At 42.5% G+C, this 14,576-nt stretch overlaps 1 protein-coding gene across 1 annotated transcript in view; it reads left to right on the forward strand.

Annotated features, from left to right (window-relative positions):
- LOC138755820 (cadherin-7-like) overlaps positions 1-14,576 on the forward strand; it is a 176,079-nt gene that overhangs the window by 30,011 nt on the left and 131,492 nt on the right. Inside the window, exon 2 of the mRNA XM_069922498.1 lies at positions 12,177-12,344. Within this exon, the coding sequence (XP_069778599.1) occupies positions 12,177-12,344 (168 nt within the window). The remainder of the gene's footprint in view (positions 1-12,176; positions 12,345-14,576) is intronic.

Below are 14,576 nucleotides of genomic sequence, written 5' to 3' on the forward strand. Positions count from 1 at the left end.
AGTAAAAAGTTGGGGGCAGGGGGGAAGGGGGCAGGAGGACTTTCAGGTCCTATATAACCATATAACCATATAACCACTTACAGCACAGAACAGGCCAGTTCGGCCCTACTAGTCCATGCCGTAGCAAATCCCCACCCTCCTAGTCCCACTGACCAGCACCCGGTCCATACCCCTCTAGTCCCCTCCTCTCCATGTAACGATCCAGTCTTTCCTTAAATGATCCCGCCTCGACCACGTCTGTCAGAAGCTCATTCCACATCCCCACCACCCTCTGCATAAAGAAATTTCCCCTCATGTTCCCCTTATAATTTTCCCCCTTCAATCTTAAACCATGTCCTCTAGTTTGAATCTCCCCCTTTCTTAATTGAAAAAGCCTATCCACATTTACTCTGTCTGTCCCTTTTAAAATCTTAAACACCTCTATCAAGTCCCCTCTCAATCTTCTACGCTCCAGAGAAAAAAGCCCCAGTCTGCACAACCTTTCCCTGTAACTCAGACCCTGAAATCCTGTCAACATTCTCGTGCACCTTCTCTGCACTCTCTCTATTTTGTTTATATCTTTCCTATAATTTGGTGACCAAAACTATACACAGTACTCCAAATTTGTCCTGTGGGACTTTTGTCAATGAGAATAGGTTCCTTGTGTTTTAGTTTATCCACAGTGTATGCAGACTTTTATCTTTTGCTCCAGATGTCATTCGATGGCTCCTTCAAAGAGCTAGTATAGGCACAATGGACAGAATGGCTTCTCTCTGTGTTGCCAGCGTCTAGGATTCTTCATTGTGCTTTGTGTACCACCTGATACAATAGATCTGGTCTAAAATCCTCGGGGCCTAATGTAATGTATCCTCTCATCACCCAAGGTCAACAGTGTGACAGGAGTTGAATTTCATCCAGTGCCGCACACCACCTGCCGCACTTCAAGCTCCGTCACTGAGGTGGTGTGAAGCCCACAATTGTTTCCCTGATCATATGTGTGTTACCCCGACAATCGATATCTCAGGGCCGAAGCAGTGCTCAGTCAGAGACACAGCCAGGAGCTACAGCTGGGATATCGGATTTTCAGGTCGTTCCCAACATGGGGGTGAGATTCAATCCCGCCTGAATGCCGGTCCCCTGCCTCATCCATGTCCGGGGTGAGGCCAGTCGGAAATATGAGGGATGGGACTTCAGGTCCCCCCTGAGCAGCCTTGAATCCATCAAGGTGAACAGCTGATTCCACTGTCTCCATCCCTTTGCTCACTCCTGCACTTCCCTTTTTACCTCCCAAATTGTTCTTCTTCCCGCTCCTTCCACGTGGCTTCTCTCCCTACTTGTTTCTCCACCTCTCTGACTGGTACCCTATCACCTCTGGGCCCCTCTGCCAACAGCCCCCCCCCCCTTGAAATCTGCAAAGTCACCTTTATACCTTGGTCTTGATAAACGGACCCAATCTGAAAAGTAACCCTACGATTTCTACCCACGGACGCCACCCGACCTGCTGAGTTCCTCCAGCATCTCATTGGTATTTTCATGATTCCAGCTTCTGTGGCCTTTGTATCTCAATAGCTGTGAATATTTATTGTCTACCTTTGTTCTGTTTGTCTATTTTTTCATTCAATTACTGTATATACATGTGTAATAGTTGTACGGTGTTATAGTTAACACCCTATATTTGGCCCCAATATCTGGTATTTTCTCTATTTTGTGTGTAACTGCTGATCCCCCACTATTTAGCCCTTGATGCCCCAACTATAGATTCTCGCCTAAGCCCCAGCTGCCTGTCTGTCCAAGCTCCACGGACTTTCGCCTTGACATCAGCTGCCCACCCGTCCGAGCTTCTGTTCTCAAGACCATGGACTCTTACCCAGGCCCCGTTTGCCCAACCATACAGGTTCCCGTCGCTCCATCCACAGAGTCTTGCCTAGGCCCATGCTGCCCACTCACACAAGCTCCCCATGCCCTGACTGAAAACTTTCAACTAGACCCCGGCCACCTGACCACGGAAGCTCCTGAAGCCCCCACCATGGACTCTCACCTAGGCCCTGGCCACCTACCCACGCCTGCCCCTCTGAGCACCGATGCCCCGACTGCAGGGTCTCACCTAGGTTGCAGCCACCCACACATCTGAGCTCCCGACACCTTGAACGGCACAGGTAGTTACTGCTGTCAAAAGTAGTATGCGTGTAATAAGTGGACGCACTAAATTTTACCATTAAAAACTGGTATTTTATTATAGTTATTTTTATAGTTTTTTTCACAAAGTATCTCTTCAGTTACATCAAGTAAGAATTACAGTGCAGATGTACATTGTACAATGTATATGACAACAAACTTATTAATTCAGATTAATGTAAGATCACTGTAAATATGCATTGGTGATTTACTCGGACTGACTGGGCAGAAGGCCTGTTGCTCCATCCCTCCGTGACTCCATGCCCCAATGCATGATTAAAATCCCACCCACCACCCGATCAAATCCCAACTTCTACCACTGATGTAAGATCAACTCCCGAGAAACAGGGCAGCTCCATGTCCACCCCGCAACACAACCACCTCCAACCAACAGCGGTTAGACTGAAGTGGGTAGAGTCCCAGGCAGAGTAGGAACTGGCACGGACCTCAATGCGTCAGCTGAGTCCCCTTGAGTTCAGGTTAAGTGGCCAGAATCCCGGATGGACAATTTTGTGAGATGAAACGGCTGTTGCAGTGATGCATCATGGCTGGGCTGGCACTTCACTGAGGCACAGCCTTCTTTCTGATGGATCCCTGAACCTGCTCCCTCAGGTTGATCCCATGGAACTGTTTTGCAAGGCCTGGTTCAGCCCCATATTTATCCTCAAAAACACAATGCTAAAACAGATCGTTGGATCACTCGCATCTGGAAGTCTATGACTATAAAGTACATCGGGATGTCGAAAACTGTTGTCCTTGATTTCCAATTCATGTTCAAGAACCTCAGCCCTGAGACGGAAGCTTGATGACTGAGCATCCACTGGAGAAGACCAAGCTCAGAGTGATTAGCGGGGTTAGCCTATGAGAAGAGATTGAGTCATCTGGGACTGTATTCATTGGCATTTGGAAGAGTAAGAGGGGATCTTATGGAAACATATAAAATTTATGAAAGGTATAGAAAAGATTGAGGTAGGTAAGTTGCTTCCCTTGGTAGGGGAGAACAAGACTAGGGGACATAGCCTTCAGATTCAGCACAGTATATTTAGGTCAGAGATGAGGAGGAACTGCTTTTCCCAGAGGGTGATGCATCTGTTGAATTCACTGCCCATTGAAGCAGTAAATATAAATATATTTAAGACAAGTTTGGATCGATTTCTCCATAGTAAGGGTTCAGGGGAAAAGACAGGAAAGTGGAGATGAGCCTATCATCAGATCAGCCATCAGAACATTTCTCATGTTCTTATTAAACTGCTTCTCCTGGTTAAATGACCCAGCCCGTACCCTGGAGTTTCTGGCCTGCTGATCCCAGATTCTCCAGGCAACATGAAGCCGCATAATCTTCAAACTTTAGGATTCCTTCCCTAACATTTCGCAGCTTTTGTCCTCCCATCCCATCCTTTGGGAAACTCCTTCGAAACGATGTCTTTGAATTGTGTGCCAACGCTCCTCAATGTACCGATTTATTTGGATTCACGAGGCATCAGCGTCTTTTAATCTAATCATTAATAGTCCTACCAAGATGGCCCATGCCTTGCTTTTTAACTGAAAAGGATTGTGATCCAACATCATGCCTCATAGTTCTAATGGGAAGCTTCAACAAGACAGGATAAAACCAGATTTCAAGTTCTGCAGTAAGTCGCAGAAATGTGGAATTGAATTCTCCCCTGGTGGTTCAAAGTTATAATTTGTGTCTGTTGAAGTTAGAGTGAAGCTTGCTCACAGCTTCTGCTCACTGCAAGCTATAAGACGTCAAGCACTAATTAATTTTTAATTATCTTATTGACACAATGTCTCGTTTTTAAAGTGCAACATTTCTCAACGACCGCAAGTGTTCATTATCTCTTTCGCGAGATCATTAGAGCCCATTGGGGGTCTGGAGTGAACCCTGGCAACGATGGGAAGATACTATCTCAAAATGGAGAACGTTTTTATAATTACTCAGCGTATGATTAAATTGAAGAGAAGAATTATTAGACTTCTTTCTTCGGCTTGGCTTCGCGGACGAAGATTTATGGAGGGGGTAAAAGTCCACGTCAGCTGCAGGCTCGATTGTGGCTGACAAGTCCGACGCGGGACAGGCAGACACGGTTGCAGCGGTTGCAAGGGAAAATTGGTGGGTTGGGTGTTGGGTTTTTCCTCCTTTGTCTTTTGTCAGTGAGGTGGGCTCTGCGGTCTTCTTCAAAGGAGGTGGCTGCCCGCCGAACGGTGAGGCGCCAAATGCACAGTTGGAGGTGAGATCAGCTCACTGGCGGTGGTCAATGTGGCAGGCACCAACCACAGTTCTTGGACACCATCTTTCATTAGGGCGCGATGGATAAGGAATAACGATATAAAGCGATCTTGTATGAGACGACCCCTTAAATATCTGCCTCAAATGTAGGTTTTGAGCTGTGCTACCCCAGTTTGGCATTAACGGTTGACCAGTGGAGTGATCCTGTGAAATACACTACTGAGCAGCAAGAATATGTATGCGAGAGGGAGAGAGAGAGAGAGAGAGAGAGAGAGAGAATATACTAATTCACAACATTTTAAAAGCAAATTACTGGAGACTTCGCTGTTAAGGATCAGGTTTTATACTCGCCAGTTAAGACAACCCTTGGTTTTAGGGTGACATGTTTAAGATTCAAAAGATATGGTCATTTAAAAATCTGCTGGACAAAAGGAAAAGAAGTCTCGATATTAAACATGCATTCTGCTCCTTGTTTGAAGGGAGATTGGACAAAGATTTTGGGAGCTCGCAATTTGTGAAGAGCATAAAGTCAGACCATGTAAACCGCTCCAAGTTTTGATGCACAGTGAGGAAAGAGGGATAAAGAGAACGAAGAAGTCTCTGGTTGGACGGAAGGTGGGAGAGATCAACTAACAAAGGGGGCAAATGGGATAATCGAGATGGAAGGGCAATCGAGGTGAGATGGCCCAAACATCGCTATAAAAGTGAGGGACTGTGTTGTGGAGTGGGCATCAAGGGAGCGATAATTGTCGGAATGGACTGAATCAGAGTGGAAAGGCTTTGCCTAGTGGTGTAGGAGTTGAAGTAAGAAAGGGCCACCCTATTTGAGAAATGGAAAAAAAGGATTCAGCAGGTGGTACATGTAAGGGCAGGTTTATATATCATATTATTTTTCCTCTGGGGATAGAGAGAGGGAATTACAGCTCTTCTTGCCGAATGTGGGTTGTCAGGAAAGCCAGCAGGTATCCCTGACAACTTCAGCTGTGAGAAATTCATCTAGCTGCAGCTTCTGACAAGCCAAGTTAGGGAAATGGAGCTGGAATTGGATGAACTCTGGATCATTCAGGAGGGAGAGGGGGTGATAGACAGGAGTTACAGGGACATTAACACGCCTAGGAGGCAGGAGGAGGGTAGAGGCGTGGCAGTCGGGAGAGGGAAATGGAACAGGCAGGCAGTGCATGGCATCCCTTTGGCCATTCCCCTCAATTGCAAGTATATCATTTGGATTCTGTTGGATACCAGGGACATGATACAGAGATCAGAACTCTGGCATGGAGTCTGGTCCTGTGGCTAAGATGGGAAGGGAGGAAGAGGCGAGCTTTAGTGATAGGGGATTCCATAGTTAGAGGGACAGATGAGAGGTCTGTAGAAGGGATTGTGAATCCCGGATGGTATGTTGTCTCCCTGGTGCAGGGTCCGAGATATCTCAGATCAAGTTCACGCATTCTCAGGAGGGAGGGTGAGCAGCTAGATATCATGGTCCACGAAGGGACCAATGATGTGGATAGGAAGGGTGAGTAGATCCTGCAAGGAGAGTTCAGAGAATTAGACACCAGGTTGAAGGACAGGATTTCCAGGGTTGTGATCTCAGGATTTCTACCCATGCCACATGCCAACCACGTTTTTCAAAGGATATTAGGGACCAGGTTCGGAAGAAGGGAGGGATGTATAGCAGGTATAGGCAATAAGCACGCAAGCATAAGCTTATAGGCAAATAAGCTACTGGAGTAGTATAAGAAATGCAAGAACATCTTCAAGAAAGAAATCAGGAAGCCTAATAGAAGATATGAGATTGATTTGGCAGACAATGTGAAGGAAAATCCTAAAGGTTTCTACAGGTATATTAAGTGCAAAAGGATAGTAAGGGGAAAAATTGGTTCTCTCAAAGATCAGAGTGGGTGGCTTTATATGGAGCCAAAGGAGATGGGAGAGGTCTTGAATGTTTTTCTTTTCATCAACATTCACTCAGAAAATGGGCACTGATTTATGGGAAGTGAGGAAAACAAGCAGTAAAGTCATGGAACCTGTACAGATTAAAGAGGAGTAAGTGCTTGCTGTCTTAAAGCAAATAAGGGTGGATAAATCCCCAGGGCTTGACAAGTCATTCCCTCCATCCTTGAGAGAGGCTAGAAATTGCAGGGGACCTGGTAGAAATATTTAAAATGTCCTTTGCCATGGAGGTGGTGCCGGAGGATTGGAGGGTAGCTCACGTTGTTCCGTTGTTTAAAAAAGGCTCCAAAAGTAACCCTGGAAATTATAGTCCAGTGAGCCTGATGCCAGTAGTAGGTAAATTATTAGATGGTGTTCTAAGAGATCAGATATACAATTATTTGGAGAGTTAAGGACAGGTTAGGGATAGTTAACATGGCTTTGTGTGTGGGAAATCAAGTTTAACCAATCTCAAAGTTTTGCGACAAGGCTACCAGGAAAAGCTGATGAAAGATGGGCTGTGGATGTCATCTACATGGTAGTAAGACCTTGACAAGGTCTCACATAGGATGTTACTCAGGAAGGTTCAGATGTCAGGTATCCATGGTGAAGTAGTGAACTGGATTTTACTATGGCTGGAGGGGAGAAGCCAGAGAGTAGTGGTGGATGATTGCTTCTCAGACTGGAGGCCTGTGACTAGTGGGGGCCTCAGGGATCAGTGCTGGGACCATTGTTGTTTGTCATCTCTATCAATGATCTAGATGCTAATGTGGTAAAATGGATCAACAAGTTTGCAGATGATACTAAGATTGGAGGAGTTGTGAACAGTGAAGAAGATATTCAAGCTTGCAGAACCATCTGGACCAATTGGAAAAATGGGCTGAAAAATGGCAGATGTAATTTAATGCAGAAAAGTGTGAGATGTTGCATTTTGGAAGGGTAAACCAAGAAAGGACATACACAGTAACTGATAGGACACTGAAGAGTGTGGTAGATAGAGGGTCCTGGGAATACTGTTACATAATTCCATGAATGTAGTATCACAGGTAGATAAGGCTGTCAAGAGAACTTTTGGAATATTGGCCTTCATAAATCAAAGTATTACATACAGAAGTTGAGATGTTATGGTAAAGTTGTATAAGACATTAGTGAGGCCCAATTTGGAGTATTGTGTACACTTTTATTCACCTACAGGAAAGATATCAATAAGATAGAAAGAGTGCAGAGAAGATTTACCAGGATGTTGCCTGGACTTTGGAAACAGAGTTACAGGTTAGGACCTTATTCCCTGGAGTATAGAAGAATGAGGAATTAAAAATTAAGAAGGGTATAGGCAGAGTAAATATAGTTAAGCTTTTTTCACTGAGGGTAGGTGAGATACAAACCAGAGGAAATATGTTAAGGATAAAAGGGGAAATGTTGAGTGGGAACATGAAGGGGAATTTCTTCACACAGAGAGTGTAAAATGAGCTGTCATCTGAAGTGGTAATTGTGGGCTCAATTTTAACATTTAAGAGGATTTTGGCCAGATAAATGATGGGTGAAGTATTGAGGGCTATTGACTGGGTGCAGGTCAGTGGGACTAGGCTGAATAATAGATGGAACAGATTAGAGAGGCCGAGGAGGCCTGGTTCTGTGTGTAATGTTCTATGGTTCTAAGGTGATGGTGCATAGGTGTAAGAGGGTGGGTAGGGTGATTAAAAGATAGCATTTGCAACACTCCAGCTTTCATGACCCAGCACCACCCTGAAAGTTTCATCTCCCTCCACCTGGTCCTATTTTTTACTGTTGCCCCTCTCTCCCTTTCTGCCCATCAAATCTCTCCTCTGCATCCTGAGTCCTGCCTGAAGCTTTGACCTGTCGTTCTCTCCCACTGATCCAGCTTGACCTGTTGAGTTTATTAGGCAGATGGTCTGTTTCTTCCGATTCCGGAGTCTGTAAATTCCCACATCTCAAGCAAAGGGTGCACCTGGAAGTGTGCTTGAAACAGTAAATCAATATCTGAAATTGTTCAGCTCATTGTTAGGTTGGAAGGCCCATTTGGGGATGAGGTGCCTTTCCTCATCAAGTCAAGTCACCTTCATTTATCGTTCATTCCAGAAGAGAGTTGAATGTGATCCTCTTGGCTAAAGGGGTCAAGGGGTATGGAGACAAAGCAGGAATATGGGTACTGAAGATGTAAAATCAGACATAATCTAATTGAATAGTGAAGTACCAGTGCTGAATGGCCTTCTCCTGCATCTATTTTCTCTGTTTTCCTGTGTTTTTCTGAACACAGCAGGGTCTACTTTGAGATAAACTTCACTTGGTAGTCGACTTTGACCATCTAATCCAACGGTTTTCAAACTTTTCCTTTCCACTCACATGCCACTTTAAGTAATCCCTATGCCATAAGTGCTCTGCGATTAGTAAGGTGGCATCTGAGTAGGAAGGGAAGGTTGAGGACCTAAATGTTACTGAAATATTTTGCTTGAGAAAAATGGTCATTGGCCCATTTCCTTTGAAGTTCTGAAACCGTGCACATAACGAGTCCAGGAGGGACGATTACAACAGGGGTTTGCAAACTTTTTCCTTCCACCCACACATAAGCAACCCCTTGCTCATCACAGAGCACCAATGGCATAGGGATTGCTTAAAGTGGGATGTGAGTGGAAAGAAAAGATTTGAAAACCACTGATCTAATCCTTCCCTTCTTCCTCACACCCATCACTGTCTATTTTTCTCATATCCATGTGCCCACCTAAGAGTCTTTTAAATCTCCCTGTTGTGCCAACCTCCACCACAGCCCCCAGCAATGTATTCCAGGCACCCATCTCTCTGTGTGTAAAAAACAATGTCTGTTCTCTCCACTCAACTTTCCTGCACTCACCTTAAGCTCCGGAATTCGCTGTTGTCATCCCAGAAGAAAATGGTGCAGGCTATCGAAAATAATGAGTTTATTGTTATGTACTTTGGTGCAAATGCACCAAACATCTCACTTTTTGAAGCTGAACAGGTAACTTACAAAAACAAAAACCCTTCAATTATATAATTAAATATAAATTACACAATAAACACTGAAGAAAAATAATGTTCACAGTTGACATAATGCAGATGAAACTGAGCAATAGGATCTTTTGTGGTGTTGGATCAGTGTAACAAGGGGGGGGGGGGGTTCAGGAGTCCACTAGCTTTTAGAAAGAAACTTCTTGAACCTCAAGGTGCTAGTCTTCAAGCTTCTCCACCTTCTGCCCAAGGTAGCAGTTGCCCAAGGTTGTGATCAGGCTGATGGGGGTCCTTTATGATGTTGGCTGCCTTCTTCCCATTTGTACAAATCAATATGTATTTGTATCGATAAAATACTTGTCCTGCATATGTTTGTTGGTCTGTATGTGTGTTATGCCTGGTTGTGTGAGTGCATGTTTTGCACTGCGGACCAGAGAAAGCTGTTTCGCTGTACTTGAACAATCAGATGATAATTAACTCGACTCCTTGAGGCACCATCTCACATTAGCTGTCTTCAATGGACAGGAGATCGGAGCCTGTGACGAGCTTGCTACCTCTCACAGCCTTCTGCACTCCCGAGTACTCAAATTCTCAAACTGTCTAATAAAGTCAGTCTACTTTCCGCAGTGCACCTGAAGAAGTTTGAAAGAGTATTTGACGACATGTATAAAGTCTTCCCTGAGACACCAACTCATGTCAAAAATGAACTGCAAACCCAATCTAACATCAAGAAGTGGTGCCAGTTCTAATCTCTCCACATTCTGTCTGTACCAGAGAACAAGTGATAACCACATTTTTGTTATCAACTTATTAAAGATTTTGAAGTGTTAAGTGCATAAGATTCAAATCTTGGCAATGAAGGGAAAATACCTTTGTGTTATTTAAAAAAAAAACCCTATTTCATCTTAAATATGCATCAGAGCATTCTGGGATCATTTAAGTACTTCAGGTTAACTAAGTTTGCCAACGAACAAAGCTGCCGGATAACTAATTCTCTTTCTAATTATTTTGACCGCAGAATTGTCAAGCTCAGCACATCATTAAATTGACTGAGATTATTCATCTCCATAAAATGAAGCCTGTCTCTCCCACCACAATATTTTACACACACTTCAATCTGACTTTGACTGATCACATTGATATTTATAGCCTTGAAGTTCAGCAGAGCGAAATTATGGCACAGTTTCTTAATTTGTGCTTGTTTCTAACTCTACCCACCGGCAGCTTACACGGAGGTGCGTTTTAAATAGGTTCCATTTCTGTTAAAACCTGGGCTGAATGAATCAGGGCGAAGAGAGTCTGAGAATGGTAAAAATTTAAATTGAATAATTTCAGGAGACATTTGCTCTGAGATTTATGATGCTATAGAAATTATCCATTCTTTTACAGTAAAATTAAGTTAAATAAAACATATGTGAGTCTTGGGTCTGTGAGGGGAGGCATTCACAATGAAGGTGAGAAGGTTGTGCTTTATAAATTAACTGGATTTATTGGCCCTCTGTGAGCTTCACACTTGAGATTTGGTGACTTTGAGACAGTGCTTGGTGTGTCTGATGTTCTTCTTGCAGTGGAACAGGTTAAAACGGCAGCAGAGCTGCTCAAATAAGAAAAGAGATCTGGTAACCCTACACTAATTTAGGATACCAATGAAATTAACCCTGAGATGGTGTCCAACAGACGCACAAGGATGTTACTTGGATTAGGGGGCTTGAGTTTGGATGGGCAAAGTTATTTTTCCCTGGAGAGAATGAGACTGAGAAGGGATGGGATAAAGGTACGAGAGGGGTGGATAGGGGAGTTAGCCAATGTCTGTTACCCATGGCAGGGACGTCGCAAAAAAGGGGCATAATGTATAAGGAGAGAAAGAAGGAGTTTCAAGGGGATCTGAAGGAGTAAATATTCTATGGAACGTATGGTTGGTGTCTGATGAAGTTGCCCAATGAAGTGGAGGCAGGAACATTTAAGAAGCATTTTGACAGGTACTTGATTGAACAATTTATAGAGGGATATGAGAATTATGCAAATAAGTGCAATCAGAAAAGATTAGCGTGTTGGTCACTATATACTCAGTGGGCCTGGCTCTCTGCTGTGTAACTAAATTACCTACCAAAATATCACACACTATATAAATCTGATATTAAATCAGAAAATCAGTCCATTTTAATTGAGTATTTTCACCATTTTCTATCTCAGAATCGGAATCAGGATTTATTTTCATGAACAAGTCATGAAATTCAGCGTTTTACTGCAGCATCACAGGGCAGGATTCATATTATAACCATCTTTCATTACAGTACAAAAAATGTTAAAATAGTTGTGCACGGAAAGTGAGGCCGTGTCTTTGGGTCATTGATCATTCAGGAATCTGATGGCAGCGGCAAAGAAGCTGTCCCTGTGCCGCTGAGTGCTCATCTTCAGGCTCCTGTATCTTTTTCCTGAGGGTAGCAGAGTGAAGAGGGCATGGCCTGGGTGGTGGGGGTCTTTGCGGATAGAAGTATTGCGGGATTAAGATAACTGGATGTTATAAAAATAAAGTGAAATCCCCTTTGAGACAGCAAATTCTGGTGATCTGGAAAACTTTGCCCAGAAGTTGGATTAGTGGGACTATTGGAGAGGGAACTGGAAATGTAGCGACAGAGGGAATATTGACAGGGACCATGGGGAATTCACAGGGAAAGGGTTACCTTTCCTCGAACACAGCTCCAAGGGCTGAGGGAACTCCAAGGCTGCAAAATGTATCATGTGAATGACTGACAGCTTCCAGCAGTCAGTAAGATTTGGGTTGTTTTAAACGCATTTGTGCAAAGTGATTCTCCTGCTGAGCACATCCCTGACTTGTTCCAGACCTGTCATCGATCTCATTGGCTATGTCTTTCAGGAATCATCAAAACAGCTTTACCGAACATGGACAGAGAGGCTAAGGATCGCTACCTGCTGGTTATACAGGCTAAAGATATGGTTGGACAGATGGGAGGCCTGTCTGGAACAACATCAATCACTGTCACTCTCACAGATGTCAATGACAACCCACCACGCTTCTCTCGAAGTAAGGAAACAGCCCTTCTGTACAGCCGATTATTCACCCAAAACCTTACCGTTTTGGATTCTTTATTGGTGAAAATTAATATTTTGCTCGTGAATGAATGGATGAGAGATTAATATCATATGCAATGTACTGATGCAAAATAAGTCTTACTGCAGCTTCCCAGTTAAGCAAAACACACCAGAGCCATGAAGCTCTATAACAGAGAAACAGGCCCTTCAGCCCTTCAGCTCATGCTGAGCAAACTCGACACTTTTGTCTTCATTCACCCTATATCCCGCCAAACATTTCCTGTTCATGATTCTTTTTTCTGAATATTATATTTAAAATTTTATCCATACATGTAATCGTAAAAATACAAAATACAGTCATCGAATATTAATATCAGTTCATTTATACATGATGGTATAAGCCCCCAAACCCCCAACCTTATAGAAAATCTCCGAATAGTAAGAAATCTCATTTGAGCTGCCTTGTAGTAATTTTTAAAATTCAGAAGCTGTAGACCTCCTAACTCAAATTTCCATGTTAACTTATCTAAAGAAACCCTCGACATCTAACCCTTCCAAAGAAACTTTTGTACATATTTAATTAATTCTTGAAAAAATGTTTGTGGTAACTTTATAGGTAATGTTTCAAATAGATACTGTACTTGAGGAAATTTGATCATTTTAGCACAATTAACTCTGCCCAGTAATGTTAGTGGTAACTCCATCCACTTATTCAGATCTTCTCCAATTTTCTTAAGTAAAGGTAAATAATTCCATTTATATAACTTGTTTAAATTACTTATTTACCCCATATCCCTAAATAATTTATTCCATTTAAATTGGGTGTCTCTTTGGCACTGAGTGTAATCCCCTCTAGTGAGGGGTAAAATTTCACTTTTGTCCCAATTTATTTAATAGCCTGGCACTTTATCGTATTCTTCTAATCTTCAATATAATTTATGCAACAAACCTACTGATTCTGTCAAATAAATCAAAACATCATCAGTAAATAAATTATTCTTATATTCCTTTCAATTAAATTTAAATCTCTTAATATCAGAATCATATCGAATCAGTTCTGCCAGTGGTTCTATTGCAAGGATAAATAAAGCTAGTGATAATGGGTATCTTTGCCTACTGGATCTAGTTAATCAAAATGGTGCAGAAACCTGCCCATTTCTAACAATTTTAGGTTTAGGTCCATTATATAGAGCTCTGATCCAATTTGCAAATACTTGTCCCAACCCAAATCGTTCCGACACCTTAAACAAAAAGTCCCATTCTAATCTGTCAAGTGCTTTTTCTACATCTAAGGCCACTGCCACACCTAAATCTCATCTCTTTTGTGTCAAATGTATTATTCTGAGTAATCTAATTACATTATCCGCAGGCTGCCTATTTTTTTCAAACCCTGTCTCTGATCCATATTTATCAGCTTTGGTAAAAAAATTATCATCCTATTTTCTAAAATTTTTAATCTGTGTTTAACAATGTGATAGGCCCATTTTTATAATGGTTCTAATGGGGCTCTATCTTTATTTGGTATTACTGTTATCATTGCTGGTCACAATTATCAAAATAATTCCTGGGGTGTATACGTCTCTGTCACCTGGCCTAATACCTCCTTAAAATGAGGAATCAACGAATCTTTAAATTCTTTATAAAACTCTGGTGGGAGACAATCTTCTTCCAGAGATTTATGGCTTTGTAGTGAGCTCAATGCCACCCCAACCTCTATTGGGGTGAAAGGGGCATTCAGCTCCCCTTGCTATTCCAAATGTAACCTTGGTAACCTTATTAGTGACAGAAAAAATCTATTTTATTATCATCTCTTTGCAACTCTGATTGATATAACCTAGAAAAAAAATTGCTGAAAAACATCATTCATTTCTTAAGGTTCGTTACATTCGAATCCATCTTAATTGCATTGATCGTTCTTGAGACTTGTTCTGCTTCATGTATATTTTTAAATATCTTTCTTTTCCAAAATATATTGATTGAACATGAAAAAACAATCGTTCACATTATACAGATGTAGGTTGTGCCCTTTTTTTAACAGAAAAATCAACACACTACACAGAAATGTTCACATCCACCAGCAAATACAAGGCCACATCCCCACTCCCTGACCGTCTTGGCACCTTTTGCTGACAGTATCATTTTACTGATTGCATTAGAACAATGATCTTGCAGTTAGACGTTTACTCCATAAGCACTGGTAATTTGGAGAAATAACGCATAAAGG

Source organism: Narcine bancroftii, chromosome 2 (assembly GCF_036971445.1).
Source record: "Narcine bancroftii isolate sNarBan1 chromosome 2, sNarBan1.hap1, whole genome shotgun sequence".
NCBI classification, from domain to species: domain Eukaryota; kingdom Metazoa; phylum Chordata; class Chondrichthyes; order Torpediniformes; family Narcinidae; genus Narcine; species Narcine bancroftii.